At 36.8% G+C, this 25,379-nt stretch overlaps 1 protein-coding gene across 2 annotated transcripts in view; it reads left to right on the top strand.

Moving 5' to 3' along the window:
• EDIL3 (EGF like repeats and discoidin domains 3) overlaps positions 1–25,379 on the top strand; it is a 474,131-nt gene that overhangs the window by 159,974 nt on the left and 288,778 nt on the right. Inside the window, exon 3 of one of the 2 annotated variants that reach the window (XM_027970497.3) lies at positions 6,765–6,794. The exons of the other annotated variant lie outside the window; for it this stretch is intronic. Coding sequence (XP_027826298.1) covers positions 6,765–6,794 — 30 coding nt within the window. The remainder of the gene's footprint in view (positions 1–6,764; positions 6,795–25,379) is intronic. 2 annotated transcript variants of the gene reach the window in all.

The raw sequence follows: 25,379 nt of genomic DNA, 5'->3' as shown, positions 1-25,379 counted from the left end.
TGATTTTGGAGCCCAGAAAAATAAAGTCTGACACTGTTTCCACTGTTTCCCCATCTATTTCCCATGAAGTGATGGGACCGGATGGCATGATCTTAGTTTTCTGAATGTTGAGCTTTAAGCCAACTTTTTCACTTTCCTCTTTCACTTTCATCAAGAGGCTTTTTTGTTCCTCTTCACTTTCTGCCATAAGGGTGGTGTCATCTGCATATCTGAGGTGATTGATATTTCTCCTGACAGTCTTGATTTAAGCTTGTGTTTCTTCCAGCCCAGCGCTTCTCATGATGTACTCTGCATATAAGTTAAATAAGCAGGGTGACAATATACAGCCTTGACGTACTCCTTTTCCTATTTGGAATCAGTCTGTTGTTCCATGTCCAGTTCTAACTGTTGCTTCCTGGCCTGCATACAGATTTCTCAAGAGGCAGGTTGGATGGTCTGGTAGTCCCATCTCTTTGAGAATTTTCCACAGTTTATTGTGATCCACACAGTCAAAGGCTTTGGCATAGTCAGTAAAGCAGAAGTAGATGTTTTTCTGGAACTCTCTTGCTTTTTTCCATGATCCAGCGGATGTTGGCAATTTGATTTCTGGTTCCTCTGCCTCTTCTAAAACCAGCTTGAACATCAGGGAGTTCACGGTTCACGTATTGCTGAAGCCTGGCTCAGAGAATTTTGAGCATTACTTTACTAGCCTGTGAGATGAGTGCAATTGTGTGGTAGTTTGAGCATTCTTTGGCATTGCCTTTCTCTGGGATTGGAATGAAAACTGACCTTTTCCAGTCCTGTGCCCACTGCTGAGTTTTCCAAATTTGCCGGCATATTGAGTGCAGCACTTTCACAGCATCAGTGGATAGTTATTGTGCTTGATAGTTGATCCTGTGAGCAAAGGAAAAAGGGAAGGAGAAGGGAGAGAAGGAAGGGAAGAAAAAACTGTAGAATGCATTCTTCTTTGATCAAGCACCAGATCAGTTCATGAACATGTTCACTGCCAGACTGCCCTGAAAAGTTTGTGAGCAACTTTGAAATTAGAGAAATAGATTCATTGTATCAAGATGTGGTGGTGTGCTATGTGGAAAAATTAAAATTTGCAGAAAGCCCACCTGTCCTCTGAAGTACAGTTCTGAACTGTATATATTTCTAGTCTTGCCTCCCTCAGTTCAATTCAGTTCAGTTGCTCAGTCGTATGGTATCCAACTCTGCAGCCCCATAGACTGCAGCATGCAAGGCCTCCCTGTCCATCACCAAATCTCGGAATTTACTCAAACTCATGTCCATTGAGTTGGTGATGCCATCCAATTATCTCTTCCTCTTTCATCCCCTTCTCCTCTTGCCTTCAGTCTTCCCCAGCATCAGGGTCTTTTCAAATGAGTCAGTTCTTTGCGTCAGGTGGCCAAAGTATTGGAGTTTCAGCTTCAACATCAGTCCTTCCAATGAACACCCAGGACTAATCTCCTTTAGGATGGACTGGTTGGATCTCCTTGCAGTCCACAGAACTCTCAAGAGTCTTCTCCAACACCACAGTTCGAAAGCATCAATTCTTCAGTGCTCAGCTTTCTTATAGTCCAATTCTCACATCCATACCTAACTACTCGAAAAATCATGGCCTTGATTAGGCGGAGCTTTGTTGCCTCCTTCAGAGACAATTAATTTCTTAGGCGTTCAAACATATTTTAAGTGGGAACAGCAAAACTATGTAGCTTTGCAGTAGAGTGCTATTACTGGCAAATAAGAGAAAGCTCAACTGAAACTATATAAACAATAAAGTGCTAGTATTTTTCCTCAGAGCGAGAAGTCTAGAGTGAGATCAGGGTATGATTCAATGGCCTAATAATATCATCAACAATCTAATTTCCTTTTGTTTATCTACTTAGTCTTTTGAGAATTGGCTTCTTTCTAAAGCCAGCTTCCATCTTGGTTGCAAGATGTCTGTCAACTTGCTTCTGGGGCCATAGACTTGCTTGTCTGTGTCTGAAGAGGTGAGAGAGAGAGGGTTATTAGCAGACACTTTCTCAGAAGGAAGTAAATTCCAAGAGCTTCTTCTTGCCCAAACATAAACCTGTCCTCATATATTACTGTCCCCAAATGGATCATATACTTACCTAGACAAATAACTGTGCGCAGGACAAGGAAAAATATTTACTTTGTTCTGAGATACAAACTTTCTTTCTAAATTTGAAGGGCGAGTCATCACCCCCAAGGCACTGATAGTGAGAAAGCCAAATAAACGTGAACATGTTGCAAGATAAAGTATTGAAAGCAGCTGAAGCAACCACAGTGTACACTGAAGAGGGTTTTCTACAAGCCTGCTAATTTGCTTCTGTACTTCCAACAACGGAACTCATTGCTCTGCAGCAAACTTCATGGGTAGAGCCATAATTCTCAAACCTAGTGTTCATAACAGGCACATGATGAGCTTTCTAAAAATGCAAAAACTTGGGCTATTAGCCAGAATTCAAATCCAAACACCCAAATGTCAAATCCTGTACGACATTTTAACAAAATCCCAGATGATTCTGTTATGGGCAATGAGAGGACCACTCTGGTTTCAGTTCAGTTCAGTTCAGTCGCTCAGTCATGTCTGACTCTTTGCAACCGCATGGACTGCAGCACACCAGCCTTCCCTGTCCATCACCAAATCCCGATGTTAACTCAAACTCATGTCCATTGAGTCGGTGATGCTATCCAACTGTCTCATCCTCTGTCATCCCCTTCTCCTCTTGCCTTCAATCTTTCCCAGCATCAGGGTCTTTTCAGATGAGTCAGTTCTTCACATCAGGTGGCCAAATATTGGAGTTTCATCTTCAGGATCAGTCCTTACAATTCAGGACTGATCTCCTTTAGGATGGACTGAGTGGATCTCCTTACAGTCCATGGAACTCTCAAGAGTCTTCTCCAACACCACAGTTCAAAAGCATCAATTCTTTCAGTGCTCAGCTTTCTTATAGTCCAACTCTCACATCCATACATGACTACTGGGAAAACCACAACTTGACTAGATGGACCTTTGTTGGCAAAGTAATGTCTCTCTGCTCTTTAATATGCTATCTAGGTTGGTCATAACTTTCCCTCCAAGGAGTGAGCGTCTTCTAATTTCATGGCTGCAGTTACCATCTGCAGTGACTTTGGAGCCCCAAAGAATAATTAAGTCTGTCACTGTTTCCCCATCTATTTGCCATGAAGTGATGGGACCAGATGCCATGATCTTAGTTTTCTGAATGTTGAGTTTTAAGCCAACTTTTTCACTCTCCTCTTTCACTGTCATCAAGAGACTCTTTAGTTCTTCGCTTTCTGCCAAAAGGGTGGTGTCATCTGCATATTTGAGGTTATAAGTATTTCTCCCAGCAATCTTGATCCCAGCTTGTGCTTCCTCCAGCCCAGCATTTCTCATGATGTACTCCACATATAAGTTAAATAAGCAGGGTGACAATATACAGCCTTGACGTACTCCTTTTCCTATTTGGAACCAGTCTCTTGTTCTGTGTCCAGTTCTAACTATTGCTTCCTTGACCTGCATACAGATTCTCAGGAGGCACGTGAGGTGATCTGGTGTTCCCATCTCTTTAAGAATTTTCCAGAGTTTATTGTGGTCCACATGCTGGGTTAGCTTCTTAGTATCAAATATATACATTTGCTCTCTGTTTTCCTACTATTACTATAATTTCAGTACATTCATCTACGTTGTCACCAGGGAGAACAATACAGAGTTTTTAGTTTTTAGTTTTCCTGTGTTTTTAATTTCCAGGATTAGAATAAATTGCATGTGACACAAATATGTTTGTGTTTATTTGATTTGCTGATTCATGAATTCCAAGAAGCAAATAAAAGAGTGAGGAATCATTGGATATCATGAGATGACTTCTGTGATCCTTAATTTCACTTAAATGTCACTAAATAAACCACTACTGTCCATTTAGAGTTTTGGTTGTACTCCAACTCATGGTGCTTTTTTTGGAAATGAGTTAGTCTACAAAGCCGTCTTTGCCAGCGATATCTGAAACAGTGAATTAATACCAATCCTAACGCATATGTGACATTGTGAGTATACAGTGAAGTCGCTCAGTTGTGCCTGACTCTTTGCGACCCCATGGACAGTAGCCTGCACCAAGCTCCTCTGTCCATGGGATTTTCAAGGCAAGAGTACTGGAGTGGGTTGCCGTTTCTTTCTCCAGGGAATCTTCCCAACCCAGGGATTGAACCCAGGTCTCTCGCATTGTAGACAGATACTTTACCATCTGAGCCACCACCAGGGAATGTTGTTTTAATAATATGCATATTGGTTAATAGTATGAATATAGTTAGCAATATGAATATAGTTACATCTGCACGTTATGAGAAACCACGATTATGGAGATGTTTCATGGAAATGCAACTGTATGCAGACTTGATTCTAATATTGTTAATTTGTTACAAACCTTCTTTTAGGTATTATAGTCTCAAGTGTAGGTTAGTGCACTGCTTGCCCCAGAAGCTTTGTTTTTAAGACTAATTGCTATTACTCCTGTAAGTTTAGAATTGTCTTTACTTCTATGCTTGCTGGTTCTTTCCTAAAATTTCTTGCTTCTCCATATATAATGAAGAAGTAAAATCTTAGTAGTTCTGATCTTCTTTCGTAGGCATTACAGGCTTAGGATGTTTTGTTTAACCATCTAGGCAGACTCTAAGCTGCCTCTGCCTATCCCTGGATTGTAAGGGACTTGAAAAAGTTTCTAAGACAGCACTTCATTTCTTAAAGGGATTTCTCTTGCAGCCCTTATATCCAGTTTTTGTTTTTTTCCCTTAGGCTAAGACCAAGGAATGTTATCATAGTTATAACTAATCCTTACTTCTTGATTCCTTCTCTTGTTTACTTTTCTATTTTACTGGATACTGAATCAGCACTTTGTGAGAAAGTAATGCACAGTGGAAAAAGTGGTTTTCAAATCACATGAGCTCAAATTCAAATTGACCTTAGACAAATTGTTATGTCACTAGGAACCTCTGTCCCTTCGTCTGTCAAATAAGAGTATACTTCATCTCCTTGTTTCTTTTATAAATTCAGTTCACACACACAAAGTGACCTGCTATAAACTTTTTTTTTTTGGTTGTTGTTCCTTTTGAATCTCCAGACTTTTACTAACAATGACCTATAAAAGTCAACACTTCTTTAAGCCCCTGTGGTATTTTCCTAAAAGGGAATTCCTGGAAGCTGCTGAAGGTTTTCCTCTTTGAACATGTTGTGATGTATTTGGGACATGATAAAGCAGCAAAAAGCTTTTAAAAATGTATGTTCTCTACACCATGCGTGCCAAGTGTGTTTGCACTCTCGATTTTTCTTTTTCTTTTTTTTTTCTGGTGCCAAGGAGACAAGCCAAACAGTGTGAGAGGAAAATACTGTCAGGACACAAAGTGAGCTTGTCTAATGTGTACTCTGTGCAGATGTAACCCTAACGGGAAAGAGTGGAGAACTCTCCCTAGTTAGACAGTGGTACCTTGATGAACGAATCGCCTGGGAACAAAGCTCTTTTATAAGCAATTCAGCTGAGTAAATTTTTATTTTAAAACTTCATAAATCCAATGAAGTAGTATTGCCTAGAGTAATATAATTCAACAGTAATATTCTGCTTAAGTTGCACTTGTGCACAGAGCAGAAATATCTTCTCACAGAGGATGTCTGTTAGTGAAATGTGAATTCTAGGCAACATTGTGAACTGCTTCACTGTTGCAGCTTCACTCTTGCAGCTCCATCCTCCACAAACACAGAGTTCATGATTACCCTTGGAGTTGTGCTCTTCTCAAAAATGTTTCCCTTTAAAGAACAAATCAAAACGATTAACAATTTGAGTTATAGCTCCAATATAATCAATACGTTATAATGATATTACCTAGTCTTATCTCAATTCTGGCTCCAAATTACTACTGTTGAAAGAGACTCTGGCTTAATTGGTTTGAAATGGGGCCCAGAGTTTGGCATCTTGTATAGATGTGGAGTTATGAACTGCTTTAGCAGAGAGTTGTTTTCATAATGTGATCTCTCCTTTTGTAATACCCATGCTTATCCATGTATGGGCAGTAGAACACTAGTGTCAGAATCACTTGGGATCAACCTTTAAATTGCAGGATCCTGTAGTTTCACCACAGAACTGCCGCTGCTGAATCTTGAAATGTGTGATACCCATGAGTTGAGTGTATTTGTGTGTGAATGTGTTGGGGCAAGAGAAAGATTCAATCTCTGTGTTTAACCAACATTCAGAGTGATTCTAAGTTACTTTAAGGTTTAATAATTCCTATTTTTTAAAAATAATTTCTACCTTGTGAAGCAAAATTTTTGACAGTTAACAATACCTTTTAATTCCTCTTTGCTAATGGAAAATTTCCATGAAGTGGTGATGGTTGGGGTATTCATATGTAACATATAATTTATACTTAAACAATATTATTTATAATATAATTTGCACTCAGACTAAAAAAAAAATCAACCTTGTTTGCAAAAGGACAGAAAATTCCAATTTAAATAACTGAATGGTCTTTTCTAATCCTTATTTAAAAATATGGGAGTACTTAACTGTTCATTTAACATGTGTATCAGTTTATCTAATTATCTAATGACAAATTTCTAATGTATGACACAGAATGTCAAGTCAATACTTTTATTTATTCTTAGAAATGTGAAATATATTTATGTTCAATCTCATTTTCTCTTTCTCTTTCTCCCCTTCTCTCTCCCTCTCACCTCACTCCCACCTCTCTTTCCCCCTACTCCCCCCTCCATCTCTTTTCCTCCATCATAGCATCAGATGAAGAAGAGCCAACTTCAGCAGGTAAAATTTCTATGCTATAAAAATTATTCCTATTTAAGACCTTTAATAGAGATGTATTTGTTCAGGTTTCAACCAGAAACCTGGCACAGTTTACTATACTTTATTTCTTGAATCCATTATACTGCCCCAGACTAAATGACATTGTTATGAGTTTAAAGTAAAACGAGAAAATAATTAAAAATGAACTGTCACAGAGGAAATCATAACACAGAACACATCGGTAGGAAAGAATAAGGAAAATTGGAATATTAAAACATTGAGAAAAGTGCCAATAAGTAATAAAATGGGGAGAAAAACTGAAATGATAAAATGCAGAAAAATAAATGAGACTGAAAGGAAAAATAGGAAAGTGGTAAAACATACTTTCAGAAATATGACTTACCATGATAGAATATTGCATTATCACATATTTGACTGATATTGAACATGATATTCATATAAATTTAAGGATAAAAATCATGTTGTTGCTTCAAATACTCACTTTCTTTAAGAAAATAATTTCTGTAGTTATAACTTAGTGATACTGAAATTTGGCTCCATGATATTGCTCCTCATTTGTCCGATCAGCATTTATCAAGTAAAGGCTGAGATCTGAACTAAAATCTGTGAGGAATGCCAACAGTACATTTATAAGAAGAAAGTCAGCACCACAGCCAGTCTGGTTAGCAAGCAATAAAAGGCCCAGGCTAGCAGACAGCAAAATCAGGAAAAAGGGATGAAGTCTTAAGATGGAGGTCAGAGGCTGGTTGGAAGAGAAAGATGAGACCTTTGCACCAGAATCTGTCTTAGGCAGTTTGAGGGAGATAGGCCTGAGACATATAAGCAGGAAATGGTTACTGAAACTAATGGACACAAATGGGACTTGACTTTATAGGAAATGTGAAATGTAGCCCTGTTATTTGGAACTTGGGTACAAGATAGGGTCTTTTCAATTCAGAGACAACATTTCAGTTGGTAGGAGACTTCTTGATTTCTACCTTCTAAAACTGGGTAGGGATTTTTACCTGTAAAAGTAGTTCAGAAAGTCAAAATTCAATGGAAGAAAGTGAAATAGACAAGTTACAAATATCTTTGGTAAACTTCAAAAATACCATATTGCATTATGCTCATTATCGCTGTCTTGAAATGGAATCACAGAATAAGGTAAATTCTCAATTAATGTTTAATTTTCATAATATTGCTAGATAGTCTGTAACCTGATTTGGATAAGAACTCTCTATAATTTTCTCCTACTCTAGTCAGTATTATGTAGCATACTTTTAGGAGCAACCTAATCATATGACTCAGTAGCAGACTTATGTGTTATGAGTTTCCACTGCCTGGTTTCTGAATTTTTTGCCCTAACTTGAGGCTTTAGTGTTGACAGACTATTTCTCAGCCTCAATTGAATCTTTTCTTTCTGTGAGTACAAGTCCTTGTGAGCCCGTGCTTTCTAGCCCAGGCTCATTCCTCTAATATTCTTATACCCCATTCCTTGTTAGGTTGCCTGCCAAGCAATTTTGGGGACTTCGCAAAAGAATTATTATTTTTGCATGATGAAGATTAATTGTAACTTAATGTAAATAATACCTAAAATATAAATATTTCTTGCTATAATTTTCTTGTTTTAAATTAATTTAATACTTTCTATGCTTATTAAGAAATTCTTTTGTAAATGCAACTAAATACTTCCCCCGCACAAATATTTAACTTGAGAATGATCTGAACATCATAGACTTTAAATTATGCTTAAAAAAATTGTTTTTTCAGATATGACCAGGTTTTTTTGTGTGATTTTAGCATAGACAATTAGAATAGAGCAAATGTATTCTTAAGTAATATCTTAAATAATTTCACATGAATATTACATTAAGAAAATTTGCATTTAATAAAGCAGACATTCCTTTTACATTGCACTGCCACTGGGAACCAAATGTTATTCCTTTAATTTTATCAAAATATATAATAAAAGATATAATTGTGTAGTTCTATTAAAACTTTTGATGTGGTATTATGAGGTTAGTAAAGGCCTGATTTCATAAAGACTATGAATAATTGTGGAAAGTGGATTAGATTGTTTAGTCCTTTGTTGCTACTACTTGCCCCTAATTTTTTCAATAATTTTCTAAATTAAATATTTATTATTATATTCATATGTCTATTTTATCAAAATATGTCTATTTAAAATATTATGCATAATATATTTAATGGATTATTAATATTCTCTGTTTTTGCTTTCATCTCCTGCCAACAGAGTTTATCTAGAATGATCTTTTCCAGGTTCAGACTTGCTTAATTTATCCTTTGTGATCCTTCTCTATCTTTATTTCCTGTTATTTCTTGATTCTATTTAAATTATCAGTGAAACCCAGTGATTTGTTTGACACAGTAATTGTACCTGGATTAAACTCTTATATGTCCCCTTATGATAGCTTTATCAGTTTCACATTCTTCCTTCTGATTCACAGTATAATTGGACAGTGACTTTTTAAAATACACTTTCAGTTCAGTTTAGTGGCTCAATTGTGTCCTATTCTCTGTGACCCCATGAATCGCAGCACACCAGGCCTCCCTGTCCATCACCAACTCCTGGAGTTCACTCAAACTCATGTCCATTGAGTCTGTGATGCCATCCAGCCATCTCATCCTCTGTAGTCACCTTTTCCTCTTGCCCCCAATCCCTCCCAGCATCAGAGTCTTTTCCAATGAGTCAACTCTTCGCATGAGGTGGCCAAAGTACTGGAGTTTCAGCTTTAGCATCATTCCTTCCAAAGAACACCCAGAATTGATCTCCTTCAGAATGGACTGGTTGGATCTGCTTGCAGTCCAAGGGACTCTCAAGAGTCTTCTCCAACACCACAGTTCAAAAGCATCAGTTCTTTGACACAGTTTCTTTAAATTAAATAATTCAGATATTTCTAGTAGGAGATCTGCTACTCTTCAAAATTCAACAGTAGAAGAAATGAAGTAAATGGAGGTGTTTATTGCTGCCAAAGCATCACAGGTTCCTGATCACTAGATGTTAAAATATGAATTAAAAGTTAAAATTATTATTTAAAAATATGTGTATGGTTTATCTAAATATACAGGGGCCTACTGGACACTGTGACTGAATGATACTATTTATTAAATATTTGGAAGGTAGAGATTTATATAATAAATCTAAGTTATTATTACCCCAGAAGTATACAGAACTAATCAATTATAATTTGATAATCATGACAAATTCTCATTGTCCAGAATATATTTTAGAGAAATAATAGATTTCTGTCTGGACTAACAGATAGTATAAAAATAGAGACATTATAACTCTGAGAAAATTAATGAGATATTAGAGAGTGTGTTACTTGTGTTATAATTCTACAAAATGATCTGGGCTTTTCTCTTTACAATAGAGCATATTTTGTTTGCCTTATATTTAGAATTATTATGACTGCAGCATTAAAACAGACAACTGATCCCTCTACTCTCTCCCCATATAATTCTATTTACAATATTTTTATCCTTCACTGTGTCTTTAGTCTGTTTTCAAATACACCTAATTTCTCTTATTTGAACCTCTAAATTGCCGTGCAAAAAGCAAGTGCCTAGTAACAGCTTTTGTGTGCGTGTTGAGTTATAGAGGGGATGCAAAAAAAAAAAAAAAAACCTGTCACATCTGCATTACTCCTCATGGAGATGTATCCCCATATTGAATATGGAGCCATCCATTTGTTCATTATTTTTATCTCCAAATGTTCAGATGGGATGCATTAGCCCAGAGCAACATATTTGTAGCATCTGAGTTACTAGGGCAGTTTCACCTAACACCTGGTTCTGTAACTACCAGAAGTTTCTTTTTGTTTATCTTAGTTGAATCTTATGTTCAGGTATTTAAACATCTTATCATTGAGTATAAAAACACAAATGAACTATATAAGAAATCCTGTCAAACTAGGTTATAGCCCAAGATCTAATTATAAACTAATGAGATTCATATTTTTGGAGCAATCATAACAGATACTGTAACTTCAAATGACTCATATTAAGAGGTGATATATGTATTCCAATTATATTGCTGTTCCTCAAATAATTTTGGTAGCTCTCTTTCAAAATATCCTCCAGCTATTGCAATATCAATTATTCTCTTTTATAGTCTCAGAACTGCGTTGCTCTGTTCACCACACAGTGGTCTAAAAAATAGGCCTTCAAAGCAAAGATGTCCAAATATTAAGAGTGTTTGTGTGTGTATGTATCTGTAGGTGTAAAATACAGATCAGTTTATAACTTTAATAATGCTCTTTAATAAAGTTAAGTCAGCGGATGCTTCTCCCATGTTGCACAAATCCAATTTTCATTTATGTTTTATTAAATTTCATAATAAGGAGAGACTTGATAAATTGATTACACTAATCCTTTGTCTGTCTTTTAAGAAATTAAGACATTTACATTAGAAAATTAACTGCTGCAAATGAACTAATCTATATAAATTTAATTTATTAACTATAAGGTCTATCAAATTCAGCTTGCTGTCATATAAACTTCTTCATTTTTCTTTGTTTTGACTTAGAAGCTATTATTTTGCCTCTCTAGAAATATTCATCAAATTAATTCTTGTTGTTGTTCAGTCACATAGTCATGTCTAACTCTTTGCAACTCCATGAATGGCAGCACACCAGGCTTCCCTATCCTTCACCATCTCCCAGAGTTTGCTCAAACTCAATCCACTGAGTTGGTGATGCCATCCAACCATTTTGTCCTCTGTCATCGCCTTCTCCTCCTGCTTTGAATCTTTCTCAGCATCAGAGTCTTTAATGAGTCAGCACTTCATTTAAGGTGGCCACAGTATTGGAGCTTCAGCCTCAGCATCAGTCTCTCCAATGAATATTCAGGACTAATTTCCTTTAGGATTGACTGTTTTGATGTCCTTGCAGTTCAAGGGACTCTCAGGAGTCTTCTCCAACACAACAGTTCTAAAACATCAATTCTTTGACGCTCAGCCTTCTTTATAATCCAGATCACACATCCATACATGACTACTGAAAAAACCACGGCTTTGACTATGCAGACCTTTGTGGGCAAAGTAATGTCTCTGCTTTTTGATATGCTCTCTAGGTTTGTCATAGCTTTTCTTTCCAGGAGCAAGCATCTTTTAATTTCATGGCTGCATTTACCATCTGCAGTGATTTTGGAGCCCCCCAAAATAAAGTCTGTCACTGTTTCCATGGTTTTCCCTTCTATTTAACCATGAAGTGATGGGACCGGAGAATTGATGCTTCTGTACTGTGGTATTGGAGAAGACCCTTGAAAGTCCCTGGGACTGCAAGCAGATTAAACCAGTCCATCCTAAAGGAAATCAGTCCTGAATGTTCACTGGAAGGACTAATGTTGAAGCTGAAATGCCAATACTTGGCCACCTGATGTGAAGAACTGACTCATTGGAAAAGACCCTGATGCTGGGAAAGACTGAAGGCTGGAGGAGAAGGGGATGGCAGAGGTTGAGATGGTTGGACGGCATCACCAACTCAATGGACGTGAGTTTGAGTAAACTCTGGGACTTGGTGATGGATAGGGAGGCCTGGCATGCTGCAGTCCATGGGGTCACAAAGAGTCGGACATGACTGAGTGACTGAACTGAACTGAACTGATGAGACTGGATGCCATGATTTTTTTGTTTTGTTTTGAATGTTGTTTTAAGCCAGCTTTTTCACTCTCCTCTTTCACCTTCATCAAGAGGCTCTTTATTTTCTCTTTGGTTTCTGCCATAAGGGTGGTATTATCTGCATATCTGGGTTATTGATATTTCTTCCAGCAATCTTGATTCCAGCTTGTGCTTTTTCCAGCCTGACATTTCCATGATGTTCTCTGCTTATAAGTTAAATAAGCAGGGTGACAATATACAGCCTTGGCGTATTTCTTTCCCAATTTTGAACCAGTCCGTTGTTCCATGTCTGGTTCTAACTGTTACCTCTTGACCTGCATACAGGCTTCTCAGGAGGCAGGTAAGGTGATCTGGTATTCCCATCTCTTTAAGAATTTTCCAGTTTGCTGTGATCAACAAAGTCAAAGACTTTAACGTAATCAGTGAAACAGAAGTAGATGTTTTTCTGGAATTGTCTTGCTTTTTCTATGAACTGACAGATATTGGCAATTTTGCTTCTGGTTCCTCTGCCTTTTCTAAATCGAGCTTGGACATCTTGAAGTTCTCTGTTCATGTACTAATCCTAGTTTGGAGAATTTTGAGCATTACTTTACTAGCGTGTGAGATGAGTACAATTGTGCGGTAATTTTGAACATTCTTTGATATTTCCCTTCTTTGGAATTGGAATGAAAACTGACCTTTTCCAGTCCTGTGGCCACTGCTGAGTTTTCCACATTTTGCTGGCATATTGAATGCAGCATTTAACAGCATCCTCTTTTTGGATTTGAAATAGCTCAGCTGGAATTTCATCACATCCAGTACCATCTAGTGATGCTGCTTAAGGCTCACTTGACTTTGCACTCCCAGATGTCTGGCTTTGGGTGAATGATCACACCATCATGTTTATCTGTGTTATTAAGATTTTTTTGTATAGTTCTTCTGTGTATTCTTACTACCTCTTCTCAATAATTAATTAAGTCATGATAAAAATTAAGAAGACTGGAAATAGAAAATATTACTGAATGGGATCAATCTGTCAGAAAATGACACAGTTGAGATCTTGTAGCTGTATGATAAATCAGTGGCTAAAATTAATCAAGCTGCAAGTTAGCTTTTTATTCATAACAACTCAAAAGCAAAACTTGATTTTTTTTCTTTTTATCCTTCTTCTCTTGCCTAAGGGAAGATTTTTAATTGCTTTAATTGTCATATGTCAGTTTTTTAATATCAAAGAAAGAGACTGAGTTTTGAATATATAAAATAAATATTAATACTGAATTAGCTCATATAATAAAAATATTAGAAAAAAATGGAAATTTTAGATGAATGTAAAAGGAAAATCTTTTTAGCAATCAGCTTTATTAAAAACACTACACTGTAAATGCTATCCTGTTCTTCATATATTTATAAAGTTAAAATTTCATCATTTACTTAAATGTACATCTGTATTTGTGGCCTATTAACATCTGATTCCAAATAGTAGTAATGACAGAGATAATTGCCTGGTTACAATAGTTTATAAAAGAATTCTTGTGACCTTCATGATGCCCATCAGAGGTGGAGGCAGTGGTAATTCAGCACACCAGAGCTTCATCATTGTTACCAGTTCCTTCTAAATCTTTTAATGTGTTTCATCTTCGAAGTGATCAATTTGGCCACTGAGGATGTGCAGTGCCACATGCTCAGTTGTTTAGTCACGACCAGCTCTTTGTGACCCCAAGGACTATAGCCATCCAGGCTTGTCTGTCCATGAGATTTCTCTGGGCAAAAAACTGGAGAGGGTTGCCATTTCTTCCTCCAGGGGATCTTCCCAGTCCAGGGATCGAACCCATGTCTCCTGGATCTCCTGCACTGGCAGGAGAATTCCTTACCACTGAGCCACCTTAGCAGTAATAAAGATTTAATATAGTTTTATATTATAAATGTATATTCATAGTTTTATAAAGAAACTTCATATATATATATAGTTTAAAACAAATACACACACACACACATATATATGTATACATGAAAGTGAAAATGAAAGTCACTCAGTCGTGTCTCTTTGCAACCCCATGGACTATACAATCCATGGAATTCTCTAGGCCAGAGTACTGGAGTGGGTAGCCTTTCACTTCTCCTGGGGATCTTCCCAACCCAGGGATCAAATCCAAGTCTCCTGCATTGCAAACAGATTTTTAAAATATCCATTTATATATATATATAAATGGAAGCTAACCACAGGACCCAGTGATTAGGTAGTTTTCTCTAACTTTTGAAATGCTCAGTTTTAGTTTAACAAAAGCATTACTTCTCTTTACGGTGGACTTTCTGATTTTCTTAACTGTGGTGCAGATTATTCTAGATCTCCTTTCTGTTTTCTTGTAGAATTTAATTCTGCATGGCAGACTATGCTCAATTATTCTACAACTTATGCATTTTAAAAGGAGTGATATCTAACCATATTATTCTCTAATGAACATGAGTTGCTTTTTCATTTTGATCTTAGCACTTTATTTCCTTGGGAATCTACAGTAAAGTTTCACATCCTTTTTTGTTTCATTTTACGTTTATTACACATTTTCTCCTTTTTTATACAGGCATGTCTGTTTTCCCTCTAGTGCATAAAGGAAGCTTACTAATTATTTTATCAAGTATATCCTTTGCTCATAAATACATACTAAGTAGGATTATGGGCTTTTCTTGTGACTCAGACTGTAAAGAATCCACCTGCCATGCAGGAGACCCAGGTTCATTCCCTGGGTCAGGAAGATCCCCTAGAGAAACGAATGGCTTACATATTAAAAACTGAAATGATTTTTGCTGCAATCTTTAAAGAATAGTGAGAAGTCATTATTTGTAGATTCTCAGTGGAATAGGAAAGAAGTAATTCCTTCTAAAAATTTAGCTTTGGCCAATTCACTGAGACAGTGGTGAAAAGGCCAAATAGTGCTTGCTTCTTTTTTTAATTAAAAAAATGTGGTGGTTTTTTTTTTTTTGATAAATACTTGATAGTGATGTTGAATTGTGAGAAAAATAGTTATTTAAATTTCTATTATAGGTAGATAGTATTTTTCTTATTTTATATTTGGTGTTTTATTAAGGTAAACAAAAATAGTAGTAAAGATATATCAATGGAAAGGAAAGGTATATCAGTCAGTGTTTTTGGAGAAGCAGAATCAAAAGGATATATAATATATAAAAGTATATAAAATACAGAGATTTATATTAAGGAATTGGCTCCTGTGCTTGTGGGGCTGTCAAGTTTGAAATCTCTAAGGCTGACCAGCTGAAGACTCTGACAGGATTTCTGTTTGTCTTGAGGCAAAGTTTCTCTTCACAGAGAAATCTGGTTTTGCTGTCCAGGCCTTGAGCTAATTGGTTGAAGTGCACTCATATTATGGAGGGTAATCTGCTTTATTTAAAGCCAACTGATTGTAGATGTTAATCACATTGACAAAATACTTTCACAACAGTATCTAGGTTAGTATTTGACCAAGCAGCTGGGTGCCCCAGTCTAGCCCAAGTTGACAGACAAAATTGAACTATCACCAAAAATGAGTAAACGTTATATAAATACAAAATATTTTAATTTTCAACCTATGTGCTTCAGGAAAATAGACCAATACATGTTGTCCCACTATCTGTATACACTTGGACTTCAAGCCTTATTTAACTTCTAGTCTTCTTTGCTATGACTATATTTATCTCTAAGTCCCTCTCCAATTGTCCTTGTCCTTTTTTGGTTGTTGTTGTCCAGAGTTTCACCTCAAAGTTTATTACAAATAGAGCATTGAAGAAGTATTAATTTAATATTCCAGAAATGTGTTGGCTCAGGAAGGCATTGAATTTTGCTATTCATGATGGGCAGGGTAAAACCTATGGACCTAAAGGCCTAAGCCTATGCCTTTAGGTGTTTTTATCTTCAGACCAATAGCTATCTTCTGAAAGATTTGCTATGAGGATAAAACATGGTGCGTTAAAGAGTTACTTACTCCTTGGAAGAAAAGTTATGACCAACCTAGATAGCATATTCAAAAGCAGAGACATTACGTTGCCAACTAAGGTCCGTCTAGTCAAGGCTATGGTTTTTCCTGTGGTCATGTATGGATGTGAGAGTTGGACTGTGAAGAAGGCAGAGTGCCAAAGAATTGATGCTTTTGAACTGTGGTGTTGGAGAAGACTCTTGAAAGTCCTTTGGACTGCAAGGAGATCCAACCAGTCCATTCTGAAGGAGATCAGCCCTGGGATTTCTTTGGAAGGAATGATGCTAAAGCTGAAACTCCAGTACTTTGGCCACCTCATGCGAAGAGTTGACTCATTGGAAAAGACTCTGATGCTGGGAGGGTTTGGGGGTGGGAGGAGAAGGGGACGACAGAGGATGAGATGGCTGGATGGCATCACGGACTCGATGGACGTGAGTCTGAGTGAACTCCAGGTGTTGGTGATGGACAGGGATGCCTGGCGTGCTGCGATGCATGGGGTCGCAAAGAGTTGGACACGACTTAGCAACTGAACTGAACTGAACTGAACTGAAAGAGTTACTATATGATGTCTACCCTATAATAAGCACAGGGATTCTAAGCTGTTGCTGTTACATTCATTATCATCAGTGTTGTTTCCCATATTATTGTTGTTATTTTGATTATGATCATTTGTCAGGCAATGTGCTGAGTGTTTTATGTGCAATGTTTAATTTAATTTTCACAATAAAAGAATACAGCTAATTAAATTAAATATTCCTATTTAAATACATGTGTGTGTGTATATATACATATATATACACACACATATGTACAGATATATATATTCCTATTAAAGGGGAAAGCACTGAGTTAATTTTAAAGCCTAAAGAAACATGTCCAAGGTTACTCAGTAAGCAACTAACGAAAGGAGGATTCAATTCAGGTTTCTCTGGAGAAACTTATGCTTACTCTGTTGTAGCAAACTGCCTTTTATTCACTTAGAAATAGCTGCCTCCTACCTATGAAGTATTTTCCTTTTATAGGTTTCATGTTCATTGTCTATAAAATGGATTAATAAAAGGCCTGCTGTAAGGATCACATATACTATTTCTTTCAGTTATGAAAGTAATAGTTATTCTTTTTTTTTTTGTCATGCATATATAAGGCTGGTCAGAAAGTTCATTTGGGTTTTCCATACCATCTTATAGAAAACCCAAATGAACTATATTATAAAGCTGTACCTAATAATGTGCAAAATTTTTCCTATTATTTTAAAGGATAATATGATTACCGTAGTCATTTATGGACCTTGTAGACATTTTAAAAATAATAAAATAGCGAAATGAAAATCTTCTTGCCTACCTTCATCCCAATTGAATATTTGCTTTTTCAAAAAACATTCTGCCTCAGTCTAGTTGCTCTTATAATCTTATCCATGTCCGTGGCTCAATCCAAAATCGTCAGGGTCAACCCTAAAGATTCCCACTACATTCCATTCTCACCAGACCCTTTTAGCCTCTCCTTCAAAATATATACTGCACATAATCACTTGCCATCTCATATACAATAACCCTTGTCCAAGTCATCTTCTCACACTTGGTCTATCACGTAGTAGCCTTCTAAGTGGCTCTCTTCTTGGCACCCTCAGCCCATCTGCAGTTCATTCTCAGCAGAGAGGCTGGGTGATTCTCCTACCAGGCCATGAGATCCCATCACTCTTCAGCCTTAGGCTACTTTAGAACCTCTCATTCAACCCTCCAGTAGATCTAGGATTGAAGCTGGATGTAATTTGCACCCTTCATTATCTCCTGGCTACATTTTCTCTGTAGTTATCCTGTCCTCTATTTTCCATATAATAGACACAAGGCCTGAACACACACTGTCTTGGGTGGGTTTTGCACTCACAGACCCATTATCAGACAGCTTCTCCTAAAAGTTATCTGCATGACTCCTCCATCGTATCCTTTATGTCTTGACCTAAAGATGCCTTCTCAGAAAGACCTTTTTTTCTCTAAAATGGTCCCACCTCCACCATGTCATGATCCTCTGCTTTGCTTAATTTTGTAACATTAGTATTGTCTGCATGGTTGATGTGTTTTGTTTATTTTTCTCTCTAGCCTGAGAGAGAAATCCCCAAGGGAGAGGATTTGGGGATCTATTTTATTCAATACTAAATGCCTAGCTGCTAGAATAATTGTTTGGTACATGGTGGATGCTTAATAAATATTTTTCGTATGATTGAATAAAAAAATCAATCAAGTTATGCTGATTTTAAAGCATTGTTAACATACACAGTTCTTCCCTGTATGATATAAAGAGGAGTGATGATAGATGTAGTTCCCAGCTTAAATAAAGGATAGCACTAATACCTTAATGAGAATTTTAAGGATACTTTGCATGTGTATGCACATGCTAAATAGTGTCCAACTCTTGGAGAACCCATGGACTGTAGCCTGCCAGGCCCCTCTGTCCATGAAATTTTCCAGTCAAGAGTACTGGAGTGGGTTGCCATTTCCTTCTCCAGGGAATCTTCCCAACCCAGGTATCGAACCCAGGTCTCCTGCATCCCCTGCACTGGCAGGTGGCTTCTTTACCACTGTGTCACCTGGGAAGCCCTAAGGATGCTTTAAAGGTCTGAAATCAGTAGTTAAAAGTCATTACATGGATTTTTGTTTTTCTGTTTTCATTGCAGTACAATAAAATACATTTTGTTTAGTAGTTCTTTGAGCATGGTGTCCTAACAAAGCTGATAATTTAGTGATTGTTAGTAATTACTGAATGGACCCTGCAGCAGTAATGTTCAGTTCAGTTCAGTTCAGTCGCTCAGTCATGTCCGACTCTTTGCGACCCCATGAATCACAGCACGCCAGGCCTCCCTGTCCATCACCAGCTCCTGGAGTTCACTCAGACTCACATCCATTGAGTCAGTGATACCATCCAGCCATCTCATCCTCTGTCATCCCCTTCTCCTCCTGCCCCCAATCCCTCCCAGCATCAGTCTTTTCCAATGAGTCAGCTCTTCACAAGAGGTGGCCAAAGTACTGGAGTTTCAGCTTTAGCATCATTCCTTCCAAAGAACACCCAGGGCTGATCTCCTTCAGAATGGACTGGTTGGATCTCCTTACAGTCCAAGGGACTTTCAAGAGTCTTCTCCAACACCACAGTTCAAAAGCATCAATTCTTTGGCGCTCAGCCTTCTTCACAGTCCAACTCTCACATCCACACACTACTGGAAAAACCATACCCTTGACTAGATGGACCTTAGTCAGCAAAGTAATGTCTCTGCTTTTGAATATGCTATCTAGGTTGGTCATAACTTTTCTTCCAAGGAGTAAGCGTCTTTTAATTTCATGGCTGCGATCAGCATCTGTAGTGATTTTGGAGCCCAGAAAAGTAAACTCTGACACTGTTTCCACTGTTTCCCCATCTATTTCCCATGAAGTGATGGGACCAGATGCCATGATCTTCATTTTCTGAATGTTGAGCTTTAAGCCAACTTTTTCACTCTCCTCTTTTTCTTTCATCAGGAGGCTTTTTAGTTCCTGTTCACTTTCTGCCATAAGGGTGGTGTTACCTGCATATCTGATGTGATTGATATTTCTCCCGGCAATCTTGATTCCAGTTTGTGTTTCTTCCAGTCCAGCATTTCTCATGATGTACTCTGCAGTAATGCTAAGAAGCCTCAAACTTGGCAATAACCGCTATCTAGAGCCAGGCATGGGTAGAGCTCCAGGAGGCAGCAGGAAGGATGTGGGCTGGGCCATTGGCTTCCAGGGTTTGAACTCCAAGGGAAATAAAAAAGGGCCTGTAGTTTTGTTTGTTTGTTTGTTTGTTTGTTTTGGTGCAATACCTTCCTTCTTATTGCATTGTTATCAATGCAATTCTCATTAATAAGCTCACAGACATGATTTCAGGTAGTTTTATTTTCCAAGTTGTGTGGGTGGGAGACTTTTTAAGTCTTTGAATAGTATCTGGATATAGTGTTCTTGGGATACACCTTTTTGTTTCTAACTTTTATCCAATACAGATCTTTAACTTCTAGAATTAGCAAAGATTTAGAGATCCATTCTATACTTTGCATCTAATTTTCTGCTACTCTAAACATAAATCTCAAATGAGAAAATATCCAGTGTTTCTTATCTAAGTTAAATCATATGTTTTGAGAACTTACTAGAGACTCTTGAAAAAGAATGAACAATCCAATTCTCAAAAATAGAAACAATTGTTCAAATCAAGTAGAAGTTTGTACTAAGGCTTTAGAGATTTTTAAAAGACCTTATGACTGAAGCCCTGTGAAATCTGTTTCATTCCATAATTTAGTGTTTAGAAATGTGTGAGAGGAGTTGTATAGGTAATAAATGATGAATATAAACAGACTAAAATAAAAATGATAAGTAAGTGAATAAATAGGGATTCCCCCCCCCCCCCAGGATTTAAAATATGTACTTATTTATTTATTTTGCTGCACTTGGTCTTATTTGTGGCACAAGGGGTCTTCAGCTGTGGCATGAGGAATCTTATTTCCTGACCAGGGATCAAACCTGGGCCCCCTGCTTTGAGAGCTTGGAGTTTTAGCCACTGGACCACGAGGGAAGCCCCCCTTGCCCATAATTTTAACATTTAGCATCTTTACCTATTCAAACGCTTTACCTATTCAAACGCTTTGTTTTGTAGTAAGATTTATTTATAGTATCATCAAGAAACCACTGAGAATTCTGATCCATGTTGAGTTCTTATGATATGCCATTCTTTGATCTGATACTTTTTAAGCAGAATGCTCAAGTAAGTTGTCTAACCTTCAAGATTAATAGAGTTACAGAAGAAGGATTAGCATATTTTTAAGTAAATTGAGTTTTCAGACTTTTTTTTTTCTTTTTTTCAATTTCCTGTATATATATCGTTCAGTTTCTGTACTCCTTAATACTTTGGCGGGTGGCAGGAGACAGACAGAACTATTGCTTCACACTAATTTTATTCTTATTCTGCAAATGAGGGAACCAGTGAAAGCTGGTCTCCTAAAAACATTCTTTCATTTCGCTCCATGAAACTTGTGCCTAGCTTTTATAACCCGTCACACGCGTGTTTCTTCTCCCTAGGAGACAAACAGTCACTGCTCTTCCAAGTCATACCTGCTGCGCTCAGTCTTGCTTCAAAGCTTTAATTCATGTTTTTCTGTCTAGGGCATACTTTCCTTTCCCTTTTACATCTCCAGAACCTACCCATCTTTTCACACTCCTCTCAGGTCCTGTGTTTCTCATCTGCTGCAACCTACACTGATGTCTCTTCTTTTCCCAAATCTCAATTTGTGTATCTGTTGGAGTGTTCTCTGTAGCAGGTAACTGAGATTAACATGACTGGGGAAGGAGTCCATTCTCTGAGGTCACAGCATCTTCATTAAAGTATTAGTCACTTAGTTGTGTCCAACTCTTTACTTCCCCATGGACTGTAGCCCACCAGCCTCCTCTGTTCATGGAACTCTCCAGACAAGAATACTGGAGTGGGTAGCTATTTCCTTCTCTGGGGGGATCTTCCTGACCTAGGGACTGAACCCCGGTCTCCTGCATCACAGGCAGTTTCTTTACCACAGAGCCATCTGGGAAGCCATCATTACTACCTTTCAAATACACCATGTTTCTGTGAGTATAAAAACAGGTATGGAATAGAGGTTGGGGATATAATATTTTCTATTCTTACAGGGATTTGAGTTTATTATATACTAGATGTTCATTGGAATTGCTTCACCCCCTGAACTGGTGACTCAGGCTTGACTGTGACTCATCTTTCTATTTTATTCCCAGCAATGATTAAGACAGGGTTAGGGTTCAATATCTGTGTTGTGATCAAGATACATACCATTATTCTCACCCCTTAGGATCATACAGCAAAAAGAGAGAAAGAAATTAACTGAACATGGTGCTTTGCAAATATACAAAGTATACAAGCTATGTGATAATTATATCCTCTTGGATTGGTATAAATTACAGTTATGTTAGTCACATTTCTTGATTTCAGTCTTTCCTTAATCACTTTGACTACAGCTATATTAGTTTTCCAGAGCTCCTATAACAGATTACCATTACCTCATTGGCTTAAAACAACATACATTTATTCTCTTGCAGTTGTCGAGCCCAGAGTTCTGAAACCAAGGTGTCATGAGGGCCAGAGTCCCTCTGAGTGCTCTAGGGGAGAACCCCCCCCCTTTCCTCTTCTTGGTCATGGTGGGTGTCAGCATTCCTTGGCTCCGGTGGTTGTGGCCACATCACTTCAATCCCTTCCTCCTTATTAACATCCTCTTTTCCTGTTCTGTCTGCAGCTTCTCCTCTGTGTGTTATATGGACGCTTGCCATCAGATTTAAGACCTACCCATGTGATATACGATGATCTCCTCTCAAGATCCTTAACTGTAATTACGTCTGAAAAGACCTTTTTTGTCAGATAACATAGCACTCAGAGATTTGAGGATTTAATCCCTGACATTGTTTTTTAGGGGACATCATTCAACTTACTTCAACAGCTAAAGTAAATATGGTAAAATAAAGGTACAGTGAATTAGGTTGTCCTCTTTTTGGACTGGAAAATTTAAGTAAATGAACATATTAATGTTCAATGAAAGATTTTTGCAAAAATGGATAGACTCTTTATTCTTGCACCTCTAATATATTTTATTCCCTGGATTAAAAATGGATCATAAAAGTATAATGATGAAATCATAATTGACTCAATAAAGCAGCACAGAAAACATTCATAAAGCCTATGAAAGTGAAAGTCGATCAGTCTGTGCGACTCTTTGTGACCCCAAGGACTATACAGTCCATGGAATGCTTCAGGCCAGACTACTGAAGTGGGTAGCCTTTCCCTTCTCCAGGGGGTCTTCCCAACCCTATAGATGTGGTCAAAGTCCATTATAATTCAGTAAAAGTGGATCTGACTTCAATATTACTGAAAACTCTGTATCTTCTATGAAGTGGGTACTAGGTAAAACAAAAAAATTACATAATAGATATAATATAGTTAATTTAAACAGATATGTTTAGAAATATCTACAGAGGAGAAAAAAAAACAGATTTGCAATTTTTAACTACATTATGAAGTATCTCCTGTTCATTTTAAAGAAAAGTATTATTCACAAATTTCTTCTTAAATATGTTTACATGTTTTTATAATTACTTGGTGTTTTACAATTTATTCAGCTTTAATGCTGAATTCACTAATTTGTAAAAGCAAGAAAAAGGAAAGCAGAGCCCCAGATTTTAGAAAACTGAAATGCATTTATTTTATTCAGTCAACTTAGTTAAAGTGACACATAATGAGAAAACATAAAATTAAACTTTTATCTTATTTTTATTTTAGTTTTATTATTTATCGGCAGAACAAAATTGTCTTGATATGGGTAATCTGTTTTAAATAGAAAGCAAATATTTACTGTGGCAAAGAGAGCAGTCTTTTTGTCCAAATTCTTTTTTCTTTTTTTGCAATTTGGGAACCAAAGCTTAACCTTACTGTAATAAATATAGAAACTTTTAAATTGTTACTATTTAACATTTTACTTTCATAATAATTTTAACTATAATAAATCTTATTGTTAAGTTACTGTATGTTTATACCTAAAAGATATTCTTTGAAAGGGGTGGCAATAAAGGGTAAATTAGAATGTGCTTGGACAAGAGTCTAAGCTCTCTCTAGATTCAGGTAACAAGAACCAAGTTTCTCAGTGTGATGTGGAAACAACCCTTGGGAAATCATCATGTTGAGTAACTTGAGGGATAGAGCAGAAAATACCAGTAGATTGCTGTGAAAAATGTGTCAGGAAAACATTTTAACGGAATTTCTTCCACTTTATCAGTGACCAGGATACCCAATAAATGCAAGTATTACTGTTGCTGAGTTGTTTATGGCACTGCCAACTTCTCTACCCTATGATTGATAGAATTTGAGAATAGCCTTACTGTTCACCATCTGTTATTAGAGTCAAGTTCTTCAAGTGGACACAGCTTCTTTATAAGATTTTAAATATCATGACTGTTACACTTCTTCAGTTGCCTCTGTAAAAGAAATAGAGTCTTTACAGGAACACAGCTTAGTTCTTTGGCTTTCTTGCTCCTTTTTTGCATCACTGCTCATCTTTATTTTTTGTTAGTTATTGAATGTTTCTAGTTTATTTTCCATTATTTTGCAGCTATTCAAAATCCCTCCTGGAATAAAAGTGAGACCCAGGTACAAACACATGAGCATGTAGAAATTTACTATAGTAATTATTAAAACTTCTTATAGGACACACTGCATTTGAAAAACCATACAAAAGTAACATTTCCCTTTCAGGTCACATATCCATTTCTTGATAGTTGGCTTGGGCCAATTAACTTGTGCTTATAAATGGTCACAATAGGAAAGAGGATTTTAAGAGCTACCTTGAGACCCCTAATATGCTACTTCAAAAGAAGAGCAGAAGACTCTTTGAAGGATATTGATGTCTCAGTTTTAAGAGGCCTGCTGAATTTGCAAGTTATTGGAACTCAAGCCAACAAGGGAAGAACAGGTTGCATGTAGACCTAGAGACAGAAAATAATTACATAATGACTGAAACTAGGGGCTTAATGGAGATGTATGCAGATTTTGTGATAGAATTGAAGAAAAAATGAAGAGTTTTTTAATTAAAGAAAGGGCTAAACCTGGTTATAAAAATATATTATCTTGATTGAGAAAATTCAGTCACTTTTTTTTAACCTACTTTATGATAAAAATAAAGGAAATAAATTCTGTACCAAATATAATTAGAATAGATAGTATTCAAAATATTTTAGTTTTAAAATCAGTTGTATTCTGTATTGTTACTCTCAGAAGATTTACAGTAGATAGTAGATATTCCTCCCTGAAGTATATGAAAATGAATTTAACTAATAGGACTATACAAATGCGTAATTTGTCCTTGGACAACTAATGATTTTCTAATGAAATATTTTAAATAAATTTTATGATAATAATGATTGGATTTATTTACCAAGTGTCCCCAAAATGCTGTAAATGTTCTCTACTAAAGTAAAA

The sequence above is a fragment of the Ovis aries genome, chromosome 5 (genome assembly GCF_016772045.2).
Source record: "Ovis aries strain OAR_USU_Benz2616 breed Rambouillet chromosome 5, ARS-UI_Ramb_v3.0, whole genome shotgun sequence".
Classification (NCBI taxonomy): domain Eukaryota; kingdom Metazoa; phylum Chordata; class Mammalia; order Artiodactyla; family Bovidae; genus Ovis; species Ovis aries.
The sequence above is the reverse complement of the archived record's forward strand: the minus strand, read 5'-3'. Positions and strand labels throughout refer to the sequence as shown.